Source organism: Phalacrocorax carbo, chromosome 2, assembly GCF_963921805.1.
Source record: "Phalacrocorax carbo chromosome 2, bPhaCar2.1, whole genome shotgun sequence".
Classification (NCBI taxonomy): domain Eukaryota; kingdom Metazoa; phylum Chordata; class Aves; order Suliformes; family Phalacrocoracidae; genus Phalacrocorax; species Phalacrocorax carbo.
Window position 1 is genome coordinate 147938160 of NC_087514.1, and position 15513 is coordinate 147953672.

A 15513-nucleotide genomic window follows, 5' to 3' on the forward strand; every position below is an offset into this window, starting at 1 on the left:
GAGGTGTATTTTAACACTCTTCACCAAAAGACTTGTCAGATTTGAGTGAAATTCAGACCTGGGAGTACTTGGTATGAATGAAATATCTTGCTAGCAATGTCTTGACTGAGATATAACATATGCGAGATGCTGCTTCTCTGGACTTTTCAGTTGTTGAAGCTCAGTTACTAATTCTGTGGCCAGAAAGGGACAAAAATAACCACTTTTTACTTCAAACCTTCTAAATGCTATTCCTATAACCATCTGCTCTTTTAAAATTTTGTCTCCTTTTGTCTTCAAAAGCACTATTTGCACAGGATTGCTCTTCAAAGTGTTGGGCCTTAAAATAAAGTTCTTCCTGCTTTCCAGGAATCTCCTTTCATCCCATCATTAACTAGCAATATCTGGTATATATTTATGTAGCAACCCATCAAAACAAACATAAATTTATTCAGATTTTTTCCCCATGATGGAATATTATACTTGGTGCATTTAAAATATAGACAGCATAGAAAAAAAAGAATCCTGACTTAAAAAGAAATAACAGCTGTTACACTAAGAGAATGAATCAACTAACACTCCTTTAATCATGCTTCTTTCATTACAATTCAGGCTAGACAGAAAACAATATAGAAACTAGTCAGATTCAAATAGAAATTAATAAATATTAGTAATATTTTAAATCAACTGGAGGAAACCTTGTAAGGTCACTGACTTTTTACTGATTCTTCTTTTTTCCAGCAATAGCTTTTTTTCTAATGGAAAATAATTCTGCCTGATTGCTAACTATAATGACAAGCTCATTTGCAAATACAACTATCAAACCAAAAATGTTAGTAACAAGAGGATATAATACATCTGTAGATAATTACTTAGCACAGACTTTATTGTTTCTTAATGCTTTAATGAGTTAGAAATGGTGATCCATTTATTTTTTTAGAAGATGGCTATTTCATTACTAGTTATCTATTCAAGCTTAACTAAGAATGCATACAGCTATCATTTTACCACCTGCATATTAATTTGTTAGAATAAACCAACCAACTTTATGCTAAGCAGCACCTTTACATACATGCACAGGTAACCCAAATTCCCTCTCTAAAATACTCTGACTCTAATAATAAATAGAGTTTAAGATCAGATTGTTTAAACATTAAATATGGTTAAAATAAAAAACAACCCCTAGTTAAACCTCTTCAACACTTTATTTTTACTCTCCATTCCTGTGACAACTGTCTCAATATAATGATCTATTCAGATACAGAATGTAGTTCCTTGAACTCTGAAAGAAGGTGGAACATGGAGGATACTGTTAATATTACTATTTGCTCTGCTTTATTTGATACTTGCATAAGTTTATTAATTAAGTACAGTTTAAAAAGCTGAACAAAACCCTAATTACAGCATACCATGCTGATTACTAGTATTGCATTCCCACCTTCATGTGCTAATAAAGCATGGCTGAGTTTGTCTGTGGACAGTTTTGTCTGTAATGGTTAACTCTCACTTCTGTGAACAAAGAAAAGTTCAAATTCCTTCTAAAGTAAAGCTTGTAGGTACGATGCAAAGTATCTTATGTCTCAACTATACTAGGTATATTTGTTTACAGTTAGAATTTGGTCTTTAATAAAACACATCTACTGTTGCCTGATCATGGCAATGAATCATGAAATAAAAGATTACAAGAATTGTCCTGCACTGGTAAGTCATCACTAGCAAGTAAGATCAAGGAGCAGCTTCACCGAAAGGATCAAACTGGAAGAGTTAGGGGCTTCAAAGGGGAAACAATATGGCTATTTAAAAATACTTTAAAACCACTAAGATCCTTCTCTTTTAACGTAGGTAAAGCTAACTTACCTGTTTGACCCAACACTGTGTCATGGTTTTAGCTGGATAGAATTAATTTTCTTCACTTTAGCTGGTATAGTGCTGTGCTTTGGACTTAGCAAGAAAAAATTGTTGAGATAACACATTGATGTTTTGGCTGTTGCTGGGTAGTGCTTGTACTAGTCAAGGACTTTTCTAGCTTCCCATGCTCTGTTGGGTGCACAAGAAGCTGGGAGGGGAGGGCGCACAGCTAAGAGAGGGGATTCAAACTGACCAAAGGGATATTCCATATCCTGTAACGTCATGCCCAGTATGTTACCTGGGAGGGGCTGGCCGGGGGAGGGGAGAGCAATTGCGGCTCGGGGACGGGCAGCGTCGGTCGGCAGGTGGTGAGCGGTTGTATCGCTTGCGTTTCTGTGGGTTTTTTTTTTCCTTTTTTTGCTTCCTTTTCCGTTTTATTATATTAACATTATTGTCATTATTATAATAATTATTATAATTATTATTTTATTGTAATTATTAAACTGTGCTTATCTCAACCCACAAGTTCTTTTGCTCTTCCAACTCTCTTCCCCATCCCACAGGGGTGGGGGGGAGTGAGCGAGCGGCTGCGTGGTGTTCTGTTGCTAATTGAGGCTGAACCATGACACACTGTTAAGTATAAATCAAAGCATTTTGTGCCCCATTCAGCCCTGCCAAGTACTAACAAATTGGTAGCAAATATATTAGAAGTGAAGAGATTCTCTGTTGGAAAATGTTTCTCGTAAGTTCACACACAAAATCATAGAATGGTTCAGGTTTGACGGAAGCTTTGATCTAGTCCAACCCCCCTGCAGCGAGCAGGGACATCTTCAAATAGCTAAGAAGGTCCTGCACTTCAGCCTCTTGAAAGCACAGCCACTAGTAAACCTGTAACTGGTAAGAAGTCTTAGACAAAAATATGAGTAACGCCATGTGTGATGTCAAATACGCACTTTACACCACAAAGACTGTCGGAAGTTAGTGGTGTTTTCTCTTTTAAAATCAGATTTTAGACATCTCTAGATAAGTAAAAAAAGTTTAACTTATTCTGGGGCTATCTAATCCAAGTTTTTAAGTCAATCACCTTTATATTAATGCAGGCAATAACAAGAAACATGTACTAGTGCTCATCAGACAGACTAAAAACATGCATTTATTAGAATTATACTGCTCTATAGTTTAGACTGCTATCAGATGCATTGTATAGACTTGTCTCTTACTGCCAATATAGACTTGTGAGACAGTACATAGTAAAACACTCCTGTGATCCCAAATGACTTTTGCCAGAACACAGATATGTTTCAGTAATGGTTTGTATAAAAAGTGAGTAAAACAAATTGTACTATAGACATCCATGCAGAAATGCCTTGGAAGAAAAACTGATTGAACTTGTGTAAAGAGAGCAGCGTAAGGCTCTTCCTCTGCTTCCTTGTTCAGCACTAAACACAGCTAAGAGAGACCCATCACCATCCCCAGCAACAATATGTCCTTCTTAGGTGAGGGGTCTGTACGGAACTGGAAAGAAAATAAAGAATGAAACTCAAGCATCTCCCTTTTCCAAAAGGAAAACATAAGCAAGGTTGAGGGAGGGGGAAACAGTAGACAGAGATAGATCGTGGAAAATACAGATTGAATTCCCTCTGGCTCTGCTTCTTAATTAGGGGAAGACTAAGTGGAATATGAACAGATGGGAAATGAGCCACTCCTCACTCAGCACAGATCTATGAGCCACAAAGCCAGACCAGGGAGGATATCCTTCAGATATGGATGAAAACCCACCCAGCTCTTACCCTCCAAAAGATACAGGTTTGATAATCTAACCATCCTTTTACCATCACTTACTGCTACTACATAGCACTTCCACATTGTGTCAGGAACCAGTGGAGCACGTATGTAGCTGTACAATGTTGGTGCAGTAATTGTAATAAGTTTTAAAAAAATCATCTGCTTATACTATAGCGTTAGTGAGCACAAAAAGAAGAGAGGGTCACAGTGCCCTGGTCCCCTTCAGATTTTCCCAGCCTTCTCCAACTCCGCCACGGTGTGCCTCGGTCCTCTGGCACAATTAAAACATCTGTCAGCCACACATACCCTGTTCCACTTAACAGCTTCACTTAGCAACTCACTGCAAGTCTCCCGCTCCGAGTGTGCATGTTCTGCCAATTCCCCATTCACTTCTCATTTGTGAAGTTTTAATCTTGTGCCTGCTGGTTTTTTGGTCTCAGGAGAAAGAAAAGGTTTTGTACTTTTAAAGTGTGAATACTTTTATAAGGTCATTTAAAGACTATGCTAAATTACTTGTGTAATTACTTATACAACTAAAGACACATTTAACATGCCAAGCTCAGAGATATCTCTCTGAGATAAATTTCTCTTTCACATACCTCCCCCTCTTTCCCAAATAATTTCCCTCTGAGAAATCACTGGCTGGAAGTCTCACTGCCCTTACACAAATCAACATAAAAAATATCACCTATATTGCACTGAGTAGCAGGCAACCAGAAATACTCATCTGCTCGTCAGTGCTGAGAGGCTACAAATCAAGGAATTTGCCCCATCCCACACAATGAATTTCTGATAAAATAATAAAAATACAGCTTTAAATATAAATGGATAAAAGCTACACCACTTATACCACTTACACCATTCGCTAGCATTTCATTTCCCAAACAGTGCTTGATACAGTTAATCAGCACATGTAAATTACATGTCATCATTTCACCTAAGAACAGCATATTCTTCAGCAAATTAACTGAAATATTATTTAGTTTTACTATAGACCTACTCTCTTCTCTCTGCATCCCTTTCCCAAACTCTCAGCAATCTCTACAGAGTTTGATTTCCCACAGTAAAAATACATTAGGTAAGGAGACAATTTTTGTCCACAGGTGCTCTTAGGAACTGATCCACAGTTCTTTGAGGTTTAGAGAAGCTTTTCTGGAGCCTTCAACAGAATTTCATAAACTAGAATCCAACACAACTACTACCCAACAGAAGCCATTTCATTCCACCCAGCCATTTCTAAAGTGAACTCCAATCTCTGCTTTAAGTCAAGGTACAATTTCCAGAAAAAGTGTCTTGATTTTTAAAACTTCAAAAGATCAAGATTCACCACGGTAGATTTTCTAGTATTTAATCATTTGTGTTGCTGAAAAGGTAAGTCTAATTTTGAATTTGAATTATTTCCTTTTCTGGTCATTCCTATTTATTCTTTCCTGAAGTATATAGTATTGTTTTTCCGCAAGGCTACTCACATACAACTTCTCAATTCTAATTTTTGCAAGTGCAGCAGGTCAAAGTCTGCCACTCCCACACAAGGCATTCTCTATGTCCCTAAATGCCTTTGGTGCCATTTTTTGGTAATTTTTCTATATCCAAACTGTCAACATCCTTTTTTAAGATAACTAGCACTAAAACCACATATAGTATTAGCTTCAGGTATAAAATAAACAGATGTTAAAAAAAGTTAGGGATCTTTGTGGTCTTATTTTATACTTTCCAATTTATCCACCCAAGGGTGCAGTTACTCCTCCTAGTCAGGAGCTCACACAAGTGCTAAATTCTTGTCCTCTTTGACCTCTTGTTCATTCTCAGAACTACCACCTCCCTGAATGCAGCCTTCCCCTCTGTAGTTCTGCACTCCTTTTTATCCATATAACTATTCATCTGACCGTATTAAAAGGCATCTCATTTGGACAGGCTCAGCATACCAAACGATCAAAGTGGTTTGTGTACAAAATCCTTGTCTTTATCCCACTCTGCCAGTTGGACAGGTTTTGCACCTTCTACAAGTTTTCACTACATGAAATATTTCTTGTTGACAATTAATTTTTGATTGTTACAATTTAATTATCTAATATTTACATAATTTTTATTTATTATAAAGCCCCACAATAATCAGCATTTTAAAAATCAAACTCACAAAATATCAAGCCAAATAGTTTGTAAGAAGCATCCTCAAGAGTTCTTAGATGCCAGCTAAAACACCATCTAATGCTGTATCCTTTGGAAATCTATTTCTACCTTGCATGTTGGTAAATAAAAATAGCAGTCTATTATAATTAAGTAACAGTAATGATATTGATAATGCTAGTTATACCAACACCAGATATGAAATAAAGTAAACTGACTTGCAGAGAAACTTTGGTTGTTTCTAAGAGCAACAAGTTAAGCTATTTGGAGCTTCCCCCCCCCCGAAACCATTTTTGTGAGAAAATACATGGAGCAGAGCCACTAAAGTACAGGAAAAGCTTGCCATGCCTAACCCACCCCCCCACCCCCCCCCCAATTGCAAGCTATATTTATAGCTGGCAAAGTATTGACCTCATCTTCAAAGACTGCTGGTGAGGCTCTTCCTCCTCTGCCCACTTTGCTTAAAATGTTCGCAGCGCAGATATTTATCTCCACAGTGGGAGGCCAAGGATTAGCCACAGCCTCCAAGAGGGTGGAGAGATTTAAAGGTCAATTTAATTAGCTCATTCTACTCTCTTACATGTCTAATGTAAATGTCATTGTTTTCTAACTGCTACTTTAGCAGACAATATTATATTTTAGAAACTTTGAACATGTGAACTATGTATTGGATGTAATAAAAATACTTCATGTAACTAACCTAAAAAGGGAACCTAATAAAAGTTGTCATTGAGTCAGAGCTTTCCTTAAAAAAGAGAAAAAGTGCAATAGAAAAATTCTGGTGATAAAGCATGGAGAGCTTTAGAAGAACAGTAATCTTTCAAACTGGCTTAACAGCTTCGCATTGATTTAAATCTTTCCCATTTTGCAATGTCTGGACAAATGTAAAAAAATGGTTTCTGGTACTGTGATCTCATCCAAAAGTCGTGGAATGCTAAAATGAGCTTCACAAGACCGACGTACCCTAAAGACAAATCAGATCACATCCCAGGCTATTTAAGAGTGCCTCTGGGCAAGCTTTGCATGAACAAATAGTCAAAAACAAGTGCACAGATGATGCTCTGTGATGACTGAAATCATAGGTCAGTGGAAAAGCCTGGCAGTGGCTCATCAGTGTTAGAGAATTATGTACACGTGGTCTGGCTGTTCTTCTTGACAGCAGTTACAGTGGTGCTGCCTGGCACATACACAGCTTCACATGAAGACAAGCTTGCAGCTCCCCTCAACCTTTTTTCTTTTACAAGATCTCAGGAACGAAGGAAGTGGATCAGTTAGACCTGGACTACTGATTAAGAAGCATATCTCAGAGACACAGTGTCATCCTACTGGATATAGATGCTCCAAATGTTTTTTTGCTGTAATTTGAAACAAAGAGCCGAGCTCTGGGATGGTATTCAGGGCAGCGTTTTGCCAGTGATTTCTAGAGAGAAGAAATGTAAAGTGCTAGTACTTTAATGTAACAATAGAAGCATCAAACCCAGAGATGGCTGGTTTTGTCAGACAGGGAAGGGTAGGGAAGACTTTGGATTTTACTTTGTACGCTGGCACCATGCATTCTAGCACTGCCGTTGAGCAGGTTCGTGTCTGGAAACACTGGTGAGGACACATGGTCAGGAGACACTGATCTCCAGCACTGACTTTTGTTGAAGAAGTCTGGCACATAGCAAAGTATACCTGACAGGTAACATACGCGACAAGCACATTCAGTGGTATGACCACCCCTTGCTTTTTGCAGCTGTATGGACGATGCTGCATGATGATTTCCTGCCAGCTCAAAAGCAGGCTCTCAAAAGACTGGTGAATGTCATGGGGCCTCCAAAAGATGAAAACAGACCACCACTGGTCCTGTGCCATACCTGTCAAATATTGAGTCCCTTCTATAACCTTGTCAGGATGCGGGTGTACACACTCTAAACATCTATGAATGTTTATAAGCAAATTGTATTCAGGGAGTGATTACTGTGGTAAAAGACATGAAACAAAGAAAGGCAAATCACCAACTTTTTCTTTTTTGCACTGAGCTATCCTTCCAGGAGGAAGGTTATGGGTTCCTTGACTTGGTTGACTGAGAGTTTAATGAATAAAACGCATGATTCTTTCCTAAATCAAGTTGTCCTATTGAGACTGTAGGTCTGGAGTTGGAGCTGTCAGCTTAAGGCATGCACTTGCTTTGGAAAGAGTTAGGACTCTTTTTCTGGGAGCTTCTCTCCTTCAGCCCTGCAAAACTTGACTTGATGCCTCACTTTCAACAACAATCTCCATAAGAGCTCAGGAAGTGCCCATCAAGTCATTGTTTTGATATTGCCAGCACAGGCTAAATTACTTTTTCTTGTTTGAATACCCAATTGTGCATGACACTTAGTTTAGGCAAGGAACCGCTCAAAGCAAGGCAAATTAAATCTTTTCTCTAGGGAAGACTATGAGAAACCGGAGGTTAAGACTTCTGTTGCCGTACAAAGGTTAAGTCCCACAGTCACTAAATTCTTAAGTTAAGTTTGAGCCCAAAGGTACCAAATCATAGGAATGTAATATTCAGATTGCAAACTTCATTTTTTACATCCTGGAGAGACCACAAATGTCACATTTTGTTAGTGGAGCTGGCTCATACACCTTACTACCACTACCGCCTGTGCTCACATCAAACAAGACATCAGCAGTTCTGAACATCTTGCTGCCAACGTCCATTTGGGATTCACAAATTACATACTCTGCTACAGGTACCTCATCTGACAGATGAGCTCAGGAACTTTTCAGGTGCTGACAGTCTTACCATGCTAAAATTACCAGCACAGGAATTTTCTTTTCAAGACAGTTCTTGCTTCCAGGATTTTTAAAAATATGTTTTATTAAACATTCAATGAAAAGGATCATGTCTTAGGAAGAAGATCCAACTCCTAACATAGGTCTTACTAAGATATTTATCGCTGACCTTGTTGTATGTAGTTTGACATAAGAGGTGGGTTGCTCCTTCCCAAACCAAAGGGCAATAAATGGAGGCATGAATTTCAGTGCAGAAGCACCAGCAGAGAGCTCCAATTAATATTTTTATCTGAAGAAACATCACCTTAGATTGTAAAATAGTTTTTAAGCTCTTAAGAAATCATATTAAGAATTGGGTAAGTCATAGAAAATGAGTAAAAATATTCATAGGTTGACAAGAATTTTGGTGATACGAAGTTCAGATACTTAGAAAATTATATTAAAGGCTGACTTCTGAAAAATGAACCTAGAATTTGCATTATTTATTGGATGCCGTATTAAAGTCTAAGCTATAAATCCTTCTGTATAGAAAGCTACAAGAGACAAAGTGTAAGGAGACACCCATGTCAGGAGAAGTGAAAGATACTGAGTTCACATGGTTTGTGTATTAGGTTTGCACGACAAGGTTTTGGTAGCAGGGGAGCTACAGGGATGGCTTCTGTGAGGAGATGCCAGAAGCTTCCCCAATGTCCGTAGAGTCAATGCCAGTCGGCTCCAAGACAGGCCCACCACCGGCCGAGGCTAGGCCCATCAGCAACAGTGGTAGCTCCTCTGGGATAACACTTAAGAAGGGGAAAAAGGACTACAGAGCGGGAGCAGCTAGAGAGAGGAGTGAGAATATATGAAACAACTCTGCAGACATCAGGTTAGTGAAGGAGGAGGGGGAGGAGGTGCTCCAGGTGCTGGAGCAGAGATTCCCCTGCAGCCTCTGGTGAAGACCATGGTGAGGCAGGCTCTGCCCCTGCAGCCCATGGCGGTTAATGGTGGAGCAGATATCCACCTGCAGCCCGTGGAGGACCCCACGCTGGAGCAGGTGGATGCCTGAAGGAGGCTGTGATCCCATGGGAAGCCCACGCTGGAGATGGCTCCTGGCAGGACCTGTGGATCTGTGGAGAAAGGAGCCCACGCTGGAGCAGGTTTGCTGGCAGGACTTGTGACCCCATGGGGAACCCATGCTGGAGCAGTTTGTGGAGGACTGTGAGGAGTCCTGCCCCTGAGGAGGAAGGAGTGTCGGAGACAACATGTGACGTTCTGACCACAACCTGTATTTGCCATCCCCCTGCACCACTGTTGGGGAGGAAGGAGAGAAAATAGGGAGTGAAGATGGGCCCAGGAAGAAGGGAGAGGTGGGGGGAAGGTATTTTAAGATTTAGGTTTATTTATCACTATCCTACTCTGATTTGATTGGTAATATCCCCATGTCAAGTCTGTTTTTCCCATGACAGTAATTGCTGAATGATCTCTGTCCTTATCTCAACCCACAAGCTTTTCATTATATTTTCTCCTCCCTGCCCAGCTGAGAAGGGAGAGTGATAGAATGGCTTTGCCATCCAGAAAGGGTCAACCTACAAGAATTTGCTATTAGGGAAATTGCTTAAAAGCAGGAATTCTCAATTTTGATTTTATATTTCAATCTTTTATACGGAAAATGCACATAGAGAAATAATAAGCATCTCTAAATTAACAAGAACTTACAGATCATCTGCTAAAAGTTCTTTATGAATTTTGTCCTATACAGAGATCCTCTACAAACTGCTCCTGCAGACAGGCAAAGTCAGATCTGAGCATGCCTCCTATTACACTAAGTACTAAAACTTTAAGGAAAATCAGTTGTGCTCTCCCTCATCCCCAGTAGAAGGCTCATTAGGTACACTGGGACATTGGTGTCCTCTGGTAAGAGCAATTCTATTTTACTGGGTAAAAACCCAGTCTCCCTCTTTTGCCTAGCAGAATCCAGATGTGGGATTCAGCAATAACTAAACAAGAACAGATGTGTTGGAGCACAGTAAAGTTTCCCTTTCCAGAGCAACAGCAGCATTTGTAACTATTAGATCATGTTTTTCTAGAGTTTGTTGGGGGGTGTTAAATTAGCTACTCGTCTGTTAATCCCTCATGATTTTGCCTCTTACTGAAGTTATTCCTGTAATTCTTCTGACACAATAGTACTCTTGGATTATGTAAGATAAGAAATTATGTCAACCAAGTTGAAAAGAAACTCCAAAGTTACCAGAGCTACCCCATATATTTTAGAAAAAAAGAGGCCTTTCTGTAGACTAGAACACAGATATAAAAAATAAGTTTAGGACTGTGAGGGATTTACCTTACTACATGTGTTTACTAATCTTTTTTTTCTTTGGCTAGGAATATTAGGAGGATCTTAGAGTTAGGTGTACTTCAATGAAATAGAAGACACTAAAAAAAACAAGATCAAGATAGTTTATCCTATCAAGGCAAAATTTGTAATTTTTTAATGCTCTGGCTTGGGGAATTATTTTGACATTTTAAAAAATTATCTTTGATCTGAGATCCATATGTACTTACTTGTAACGTCCAACACTGCAAAACACAATAATCATATTTCCCTTTGATAATTTATAGTCTATATAAGTGGTTTTTCCATTATTCAAATGCAACTTTGATTCATACTGACTAACTATCTATCACCTGTGCTCCCCTTTCTAAGAAAGAACAGCCAGATCATTTTTTAAATTTGACACAATAACTATCTTAGTAATATGTGATCACAAGAAGGAAGATCACGGTCTAATACAAGATTTTTTTGTCATAAGAACAAAGTTCCTTAACCTAGATTGAAGATTTAATTTGTCATAACAAGTCCCTATAGACCACCTTTGAATAAAAGTGAAGCTTTAACTAACTTCATACTATATTTTCCAAATTGCTGTCCATAATAATGAATTACAAAAAACCCCACTTAGTATTAGTACCCACACATGTATCTCCATGAAACTTTAATCCTAGTTCAGTACTAATCAAAAAGTCTCTCAGAGATGCCCAACCAGCTATCAAAAACATCAAAAACAAATAGATATAAGACAGGTTACCAAAGATACCTCAAAAAAAGGAATTGGTTTTCACCATGTGAAGGCATGGAGTCTATAATAGCAATTGTAATTGCCACTACTTAGAAATGGCTTCTTATAAGGCATGAACCATATACAGTTTAAGGAATTCCCCCGACTCTGAAGTCAGACTTGTTTGTAGAAAAAAACTTGTACTTTGAGATTTAAATCTCTCTTCAGGGATGAGATGAGATCTTTGTAGGAGAAGATCCCTACATTAACCATTTCATATATGAACTAAGCCTGTGTAAGCAGTCCACAAAATTACTGTACAAACTGAACAACACTGTCAAGAATTAAAATTACTATAGACCAGTAATTAGACTGTACACTACTGAAGTCTTTTCATAAGGCAGGGGTTTTTTTTAAGCCTTTCCCTATGAGTAAGCACTATCTGCCCTCTGGAACAACTCAACAAGGATATCTGCAGAACATTCTGAAAACAAACATTTAAAACCAATGTTCTTCCTGATTTAAACTGATGTGTCTGACTAATGAACAAGGTAATTGGGTTTATTTATCTAAACCAATCCTATCTTGCTCAGTAATGGGAATGACATTGTTCTCGATTGATTAGGACTCCCTTGCTGAAAATCATTATGTAAGAAAAACTATCTAGAGAAAGTTATTTTCTACCTCTTCCATAAGCTTTCCCTCAGTTGAATACAGCACAAGCTTTTGCAATTTGTTTGGCTCTGAGTATAAGGCAATAATTTTAACCAATATTCATTGGAACAACTTCCTTGAAATCAAAGATTATCTGAAAAAAGGCATATATAGTAAGTGTCCCTTTGTCAAAATAGATTTCCTTTTTAAATCACAGGGAATGTAACATTAAAATGAAAGCAACCTCTATTTTTAATAGGATAATCCTTCTTACACATGCGGTGACTTGAATTTTCATTTATGTGTATTTCAGTAAAACTAATTTAATTCTAAAAGTGTGTTCAAAATACACTACTCACTACAGCTTTGAGCAGGTTTTTTTTTTTGGATTTGTGTCAGAACAGTCCAGTAGAATAAGAATTCAGAGTGATAAACTGCTTGGATTGAGGAAAAAAAGAATAGTGAATGCAGACATTACCTTCCCTTGGGTCAAAATTAATATTAACTATCTTCTGTTTTGCTAAATATACTTGAAATACTAAATAGCATTGAAGAATTTTTCTAACTACTACATAATTTTGTTGAATCAAAAACTAGGATGTGGTTGCATTTTCTTCTTTTGGATTGTTGTTCGGTTACATTGTCAAAGACCAGAAAACACAGCTATGAACAAGTATTTTTGGTTTTAATCTGAAAATACGGACATTTTATTTAGTGACAATTCTTTAATACTGTTTTATCACTGTTATTAATAAATCCAAACAGCAGTATAAGGTAGTTACAAAACAAATTTCTGTTGTAGACAGTAGTGGAGACGAAAATATTTCCCAGTGCTGTGGAATGCAGCATTTTTTATTATGCTAGGTTTGCCAGTTTTAACAAATGACAGCATCTTGTCTTCTGATATATTTACTGAAATGTAACTTGGATTGCCTAGGAATGTCATTACCCCAGCTTCTAAAAGATATCAAGCATGAGCTGAGACCATCGTTTTAAGTTCAGGAGCAATCACATGTCCTTCCTCTTTGACACACGGATCCTCTTCCTTTGTCAAATAAAAGGAAGCCTTCATATAAAGGGATCAAATAACTTCGCGAACAACAGGATCCTCTTCGGTCCATCAGGAAAATTGAACCAGGAATGCAATTTGATATAACTGTTTCAACTGCTGGCCTGAGTCTTGGCATATTTCCTCTTAAATAGTTCTTCAGTAAACAGGATAATGAAAAATCATGTGATTGGATCACGACAGCTCCACCCCAAGAGAAATCAACCCAACCAACTTCTCCCACCTCCTGGCAAAATGTCTTACCAAAGTTACAGTGGCTGTATATCGAGATCCATAACCTAATCTCTGTATACACTCCTGCAAACATGTTTTAACCCATTATGCACTTTTAACACATTGCGTGATATTGAAAAGGGAAAAACTGGTTGAAGGACTTAGATGTAGATTTCAGCTGCAGTATTCCATCTGCTCAACAGAGCAAGAATGGGAGCGTTATGACAAACACATTTGGTACAATTTGTTTAGCTACTTGAAACCATTTATTAAATATCTTCTCCTAAGTGAAGAGTCACTAAGTCACATCTTAGTGAAAGGCTACAAATACAATTGCAGCCCACATCAAAATAGTTTGAGAGCGCACGACAGGAAGCAGCGCTGGGTTACACACCAAGTGCTCTTTTGGATAAGACATCCCACAGCAGGACTGCAGAAGGAATTATCCCTGTGACTGAAATAGCGTGCATTAAGAACAGTTAATGGAAAAGGGAATGTCAGTGAGTATTGGCAAATCAGACTGAAGCAGAGTTCAAAACTTCCTTTTGCAAAGACAAAGAAGTTTTGACTGCAAGTAACAACCCTGCCAAATCCAAAGCAATTTCTTGTTTTGCTGTATCTGCTCTACACAAACTATTTGCTTCCAGATCCTCTTAACAACAGGAAAAAGGAGACATTATGAAGCAGCATGAAGTTGGTGGGCCACAGGTCACACTCTTCTGAACAAAAAGAGCACAAAGGAAAAAAGGCGGCCGTGGCCGTTTCAGCTCACATAGATACACCACTGAAGCAACTGTTATCTAAGTGACCCAGCTGAATATAACATCTCTTGTCAGCAGTGTCCAGACATCATTTTTTTTCCTATTGCAAGAAGTATCACCCCTCAGCTTTAATAGCATGGCTTATAACTGGGAGGTACTCTAATGGGAAACAAGGACAACTAAAGATAGAAGGGTAGGAACCAGAAGACAGCAAGGGCAGGCAAAGAGGTAAAACAGAAGTGTTCTGCTTGCAGGTGGGGGAAGGAGTAGAAAGAACATCGTCCTTTTCTTTTAGTTTTCCTCCAACTTATGAAAAAAAACTTTACTTCAGCACACTGGCCTGTTTGTTCACAACCGCAACACTACTAAGCTTTAAAATCTGTACACATCCCCAGTTTAGGCGTTTTGAAAGCAAACTTACCTGAAAGTCTTGATCATCAATTCCAAACCTCTCTCTCAGATTACGGAAAACCATTGGACAATATTCCTTAAATTTGAAATGACTTGGCATGTTTTCTCTGGAAGAACAGAAAACCAAATCAACTTCGTTAACCTGCATATGCAATAAGTAACTCTTATGAGTTACTGAGTATTAGTAGTATTTTGAGAATGTCTCAATTCTGTTCATACGAAGAAGAGGATTGACAATCTCTCTTCTAATGCTTTCTTTTACTCAATGAGATTTGGGTCACACTGTAGTTTTTTTTCTTTACCATGTTTAGTAAATTTATTAAAATGTTTAATAATTATTAAGTTATTTAATGAATTTATACGTCTCTAACAAGCTACAACGTAAATGGATGGAATACACAACTATACACAAACATATTTTGATAGCTTTGGAACCTGGACTCAAAAGCAGAAAACAATCTTTTCCCATTGCCCTAAAATTACTTCAGAGGTGAAATCTTAGATTGGATTACACAAGAATTACTATACCATCTCTGTCATCAGAAAGTACTGACAGAGCCAAAGCTTCAAGAAAATTGGACTCATTAAGTACAGGGCTAATTTTAATATCCTCCTGTTAATTTCAGACTTACATGTGAGAAGTTATTTTGACCTTTGCCACAGAACAGAAGACCCAAAGTAGCAGAATTCTTCCTTTTTCCAAATATATTCTTGAATAAAGTTCAGGTTATATACAAAACAGCATTAACAGTTTTGTAAGTCTGTACACGCTGCTCATAATGCACTGTATTTTTAAAAGACAGGTATTACATGAAATGATCTTAACACTTTTGGAACATCTATACGACTAATATGATTTCATATTATGGAT

The 15513-nt window shown here is 38.0% G+C and overlaps 1 protein-coding gene across 1 annotated transcript in view; it reads right to left on the bottom strand.

Moving 5' to 3' along the window:
* PIP4K2A (phosphatidylinositol-5-phosphate 4-kinase type 2 alpha) overlaps positions 1–15513 on the bottom strand; it is a 117846-nt gene that overhangs the window by 36782 nt on the left and 65551 nt on the right. Inside the window, exon 3 of the mRNA XM_064444788.1 lies at positions 14653–14749. Within this exon, the coding sequence (XP_064300858.1) occupies positions 14653–14749 (97 nt within the window). The remainder of the gene's footprint in view (positions 1–14652; positions 14750–15513) is intronic.